Genomic DNA, 5,932 nt, shown 5'->3' with positions numbered 1-5,932 from the left:
AGCAGGAAGAGGAGGGAAGGAGGAGGAAGGTGGGAAGCAGAGAAAGAAAGCGCAGAGGCCATTGTGGGTGACTCTGGAATGAGCACTCTGCTGTCCTCAAGCTGTAGCAGGCAGTGTCCCTGTCACCAGCCCAGGTCCCTTTGCCCATCACGGTCAACTAGCTCTGTGTCCTGGGAGTCCAGAGTCCCTCTGATTCTTCCCAGGCCTTGAAGTCACACAAGTGTGAGGGTCTTCACCAGCTCAGGGAGTCACATAACTTCTATCCCTGGGGTTTCCGCTGTGGAGCAGGACCCATAGTGTTTCTTTCAGGGGAGGGCAAGAAGACTGGAGGAGCGGCCCCCACTCTAGTCTGCAGAGGGTCTGCTACATGGCAGACTCCAGGGAAAACAAACCATGCTCCCAGCGGTCAGCAAGCCTGCCCGGTGCCTCACCCACAAATCTTGTGTTAACTGCGGCCCCTACCTTATTCCAGCATGCCAGCATTCCATCATTCATTCACACGTTGTCTCTCAGACACCACCGAGTGTCAAGCAGGGTTGCCAGATTCAGCCAATGAAGATATAGGATGCCCAGTCCAATGTGAATTTCAGAGAAGCAATGACTAAGTTTTTAGTGGCATATGTTCCAAGTAGTACATATACTATTGGGACATACAGGAACACGTTATTTGCTGCATATCTGAAATTCCTCTTTAACTGGGCATCCTGTGTTTTATTTGGTGACCCAGTGGCCACCGAGCTCTGCTCCTGCTGTCGGTGTCCCCCTTCCCCCACCCCAGGACACTTCCCAGAGACTCGGTGCATGACTGAGTCATGAAAACTTCTGCACCTAGACTAGGAGCTGTTCAGGACAAACACTGTAAAAATGGGTTTCACCGACCCAGGCTCACTTGTTTACCTATTGTATTGCATGACAAGGAAACGGTCTTTAACATGTACTTGTTTAAAGTATGTGAAGACCTATCTCAAATAGGCTTTCTTGTCCCTAAAGGGTTTAGATTTTATGATGAAATAACGAATTCTAGAAAAATGTCAGAATCAATAAGTTAATGAAGACTACAAACATACAGTCTGATACCAGCCATTTAAATGTATTCATAGAAAAATCAGTGGAGGGAATACATCCAAATATATTTGGATAATTATGGGTTATTATAACACAACCCAAATGTCATCAGCCTTCCCGGCCTGTGCATATGAAGACAGTCATGTTCACAAACACAATGCTGAGGCCTGGTTTTTACTGACATGTGTTCACTGGAACTCCTGGCTCCTCCTGCTCCAGGTGCTTCTGTGAGTTCCCAGGAGGATGCTTTCCTCCTGGGAAACTGGTCTGCAACCTCTAGTCACCTCACAGTGTCCTCTCCAGGTCCAGGCCCCCTACCTGTCTGCCACCTGCACAGCTACATGGGGAGCCAACATTCATACCAGTATTGCTCTTTCAAAGCCAAAGCCAGTGATGCCCAGGGGGTGGAGGGGGCTACTTCGCAGAGATGGGAGAGTATCCCCTCCTCAAAGCCGCTCTCCCACCACAGCACACCTCCAAAACACCCTCAGAAACAGCTGCCAGTGCCCGGCTCTTAGCCTGTCATCACACGTTGCTCAGAAGCATTCCAGCACTAAACCCCAAACCAAGAAGCTAACAATGCTGTCATCATCCTAACGCCATTTTATTTTTAAATATAAGATTTATAATTATCACTTAAAAGATATATACATCCTCTACATTTCATTTTTTTCTCCAGAAACTTTAATTGCAGAGATGGCTGGCATGTAAATGAACGCAAGGGGCCACAGTGGCCTGCAGAAAGCAAATGGAAGGGACTGACCTACTGGTGACTTTCATTCTAGAATCAGGTATGTGTTGAGAGCTTTGCCCCGCAGGTTCCTCATCTCCTCGAGTAGCTTCTCTCCCGCCTTCTCTGCTGGTTGTGCTTGATCTTTCACTTCTCTGAGAATCAAAGAACCCAACAAGGAAACATGAGGACACTTAATAATACCATGCAAGTCACCCCACCCCCAGCACTGCTAGTGAAGGTTGGGGGAGCATTTCATGTAATATACAAAGAAGGTTTTCACCACATTTAGTGATAGTTCAGTTACCAGTGAAAACACTCAGCTTATGAATGATTCACACTTGGCTTCTGGTCTCAGCTACATCAGTTTCTGAGCACGGGCAAGTTACCTAAGCATCCAGAGCCCCTGTTTCCTGCTGTACGAATGGTGTAATTCCCATCTCCCAGCATTGTAGCGAAGGTGAAATGAGATTTTAGTCACAGAGATCCTGGTGTGAGGTCTTCTGAGTGCTCAGTCAACGCTGGCTGCTTTTCCGTCTTTATGAATGAGGTAGACACACACTATTTCTGATTCTGGCAATGGCTCCAGAAGAGTGGGCACCTCAGGGAGGGTTGTGCACCTGGACCAAGCAGTGGCTGACGTGGAGCCGAGGCTGATGCTGGCATGGCGAGGGTTGCAGGGTAGAACTTTGACTGGACGTAGTGTAAAATGAGGCTATCAACTGAGGGGTGCAGTGGGAGTAGACAAAGTGCTGAGAAATGGGGAGGACCTGGGCTTCTTACGGGCCAACTTGCCTCTTGGTGGGCTGGGGCCAAGGGTTAAGATGGAGACTCGGCTCAGAGACTGTCATGGTGCTCACCAGCATCCAGATTCGTGGGAGGAAATGATGAGTGTTTCGGTTAACAGGACCTATGTCTTGTTCAAAGACTGTGAACTCAGCTATATAATCTGCTTGGGCAATATAAATCCCATATAAAATAAAGTGCTTCCGAGACATTTTCTAAAGAGGGTGACATGTTTGGCAAATGGCTGACAGTTTTGGAAAACCAGAAATACCTGAAAAATGGAGAATTAAGATATTCCCTAATACACATAATTAAAGAAATTAATTGGTATCATTTTATGGAATCATGTCTAAAAATATAAAGATCCTGTCTCCCCTTAGAGATAATAATGATTGAGTAATACTGTTGATCTAAGGAGTGCTGAAAGATGTGTCAGCAACTAAAGTCACAGTCTCACAGTTCTTTGAACATTTTATGCGGAATATGATTCTCCCGTGGGTCTTGAAAGGGCCAAGACCGCTGTCCAGGCAGCAAAGCATCTCTCTGGTTAATTTCAGCCATTGAGTGAGAGCAGATGATTCTTTGCATCCATGAAAATAAATGTTTGCCAGAAACCAAATAAAGAACAGTCCTCAGGGGGAAATGTGACACTGCTGATGTGTGTTTTTTGTTCCATCCCTGTCTGTCCAGGCTCTGGGTGTCTGGCAGGGAGGACTCTGTTGACTTCTGGCTGAGAGAAGGAGGTGAGGAGGAGGAAAAAGTAAGAACAGAGAGGAAAAAACAGAGCACAGGATTAGGCCTGATGTGAGCTGAGGAGAGTTTCTGAACCAAATCACTTTTGAAAATGGTCCGCGGGATAGCAACCTGCTGAAATACTATGCAGCCAATAAAATGATAATTATGTTGACAATTTTGATGCACAAAAAATGTACATAAAAATTTTACCTACCAAAGAGGTAAATTAAAAATGCCATGGAAATGTTTATTGCAAATGTGTCAAATGTATATATATATTTTGAAAAAATTAGAAGCTGACTTGGTGGGCAGAAAATGTTTACAGATCATTGTTAGTTTTTTTTTTTGTAAAGTACTAAAAGTACGTAAAAAATGATAAACCACTTTGGGTGAATATGTAAAGTAATAAATTCTTTTTTTTTTTTTTTTTTGAGGCGGAGTCTTGCTCTGTCGCCCGGACTGGAGTGCAGTGGCCGGATCTCAGCTCACTGCAAGCTCCGCCTCCCGGGTTCACGCCATTCTCCTGCCTCAGCCTCCCGAGTAGCTGAGACTACAGGCGCCCGCCACCTCGCCCGGCTAGTTTTTGTATTTTTAGTAGAGACGGGGTTTCACCGTGTTAGCCAGGATGGTCTCGATCTCCTGACCTCGTGATCCGCCCGTCTCGGCCTCCCAAAGTGCTGGGATTACAGGCTTGAGCCACCGCGCCCGGCCGTAAAGTAATAAATTCTATTCCGTTTAATAATTTGATAACCAATAACCAAATGCCATTCAACGTTAGCTCCATGGTATAAAGAGTGAAGACTCATGCAAAAGAGCACGTGAGTAAGGCTGGGTGCGGTGGCTGAAGCCTGTAATCCCAGCACTTTGGGAGGCCTAGACGGGCGGATCACGAGGTCAGGAGATCGAGACCATCCTGGCTAACACGGTGAAACTCCATCTCTACTAAAAAAAAAAAAAAAAAAATACAAAAAACTAGCCGGGCGAGGTGGCGGGCGCCTGTAGTCCCAGCTACTTGGGATGCTGAGGCAGGAGAATGGCGTGAACTCGGGAGGCGGAGCTTGCAGTGAGCTGAGATCCAGCCACTGCACTCCAGCCTGGACGACAGAGCAAGACTCTGTCTCAAAAAAAAAAAAAAAAAAAAAAGCAAGTGAGTAGATAGGTATTGAATATTACCCTGCTCCTGGGGCAAGTCATTCTATGTCCAGAGATAATATTTGAAATAGAAAAAAAAAGGTTTTCATTTAAAACCCTTTGTCAGTTTTTTGAAACTTGAAGCAAAACACAAAGTGCATCTGTGTGTTGAGGTGCAAGAGGTTTTATGTGCTGGATGGGAGAACACAATAGTCTATTAATTAACTAATTAATTAACTGATCAAAACAGATGCTTACTGAAATGCTATTTAAAATGTTGTTTTCTACATTTTCTTTTACCAGAAACTGCCAGTCTATTTTCTGAGCAGTGTTGGCTGCTGCAGGTCTCTGAAACGATCACAGACAAACCAGAGAGACCTCATACTGCTCTAAGAAATGTGAGCATTCCTTTCAGAAAAGGCAGGCCCCCCACAACAAAGCAGAAGACAAACTGAGAAAACAAATTTGCAGCATATATAAGAAAGGGTAATAATCCTTAATAAATGAGGGACTCTTGCAAATAAGGCAGAAATATAGGCAAAATGGGCAAAACAAGTCCCTCATAAAAGAAGAGAAATGGTTGAAAGGCATAGACACATTTTTAGTTAACTTATAAACAAAGAAATTAAAATTAAAATAATGAGATGGTCTTTTAAAAAAGTTCTGTCTCATTGATAAAGATAAAAAAAAAAAAAAAGATGACACTATTCCACGTCGTCCAGGGCATTTGAATGCAGGCAGTTCTAACCTCTACCAGTAGGAGAGATGGTAACACATTGTCTGGATGGTCATTAAGCAATATATATTAAAACCTTAAAATGCGCATTGATCTAGAATTTACCCTAAGAAAACAGTCTGATAAGTTTGAAAGGAATTATGGCACAGGATGTTTGTTGCAGCACTACTGAAAACAGAAAACACTGCAAAGAGTTTACACATTCTTTGGCAGATTGTTGGTTAAATAAATTATGGTACATCTACTTGGAAATATAATAATTCATATAGATATTTATAAATATATGCTTATGTTGTGAAATAAAAGTGCAGAAGATAAACCAATATGTATAATATGACTGAATTTTGTTAAAACCATATGTATTTATATTTTATTTATTTATTTTTTTGAGATGGAGTTTTGCTCTTGTCTCCCAGCAGCCAGAGTGCAATGATGCGATCTCAGCTCACCACAACCTCTGCCTCCCAGGTTCAAGCGATTCTCCTGCCTTAGCCTCCCAAATACCTGGGATTATAGGCACCTGCTATCACACCCAGCTAATTTTTGTATTTTTAGTAGAGACAGGGTTTCACCATTTTGGCCAAGCTGTTCTCTAACTGCTGACCTGAGGTGATCCACCTGCCTCAGCCTCCTAAAGTGCTGGGATTACAAGCATGAGCCACCGCGCCCTGTATTTATATTTTAAACCACGTATGATGATTTCCATATATATGGAAAAAATATATTTAACTATATATTTATATATATTT

At 43.5% G+C, this 5,932-nt stretch overlaps 1 protein-coding gene across 1 annotated transcript in view; it reads right to left on the bottom strand.

The window, feature by feature from the left end:
* Positions 1–1,653: 1,653 nt before the first annotated feature.
* The window catches only part of CFAP221 (cilia and flagella associated protein 221), a 120,095-nt gene continuing 115,816 nt past the window's right edge, over positions 1,654–5,932 (bottom strand). Inside the window, exon 23 of the mRNA XM_011941714.1 lies at positions 1,654–1,950. Coding sequence (XP_011797104.1) covers positions 1,842–1,950 — 109 coding nt within the window. The 3' untranslated portion in view covers positions 1,654–1,841. The remainder of the gene's footprint in view (positions 1,951–5,932) is intronic.

This window comes from Colobus angolensis, unplaced genomic scaffold (genome assembly GCF_000951035.1).
Source record: "Colobus angolensis palliatus isolate OR3802 unplaced genomic scaffold, Cang.pa_1.0 Scaffold20, whole genome shotgun sequence".
NCBI classification, from domain to species: Eukaryota; Metazoa; Chordata; class Mammalia; order Primates; family Cercopithecidae; genus Colobus; species Colobus angolensis.
Note: the sequence above shows the minus strand (reverse complement) of the source record. Positions and strands in the feature narration are given on the sequence as shown.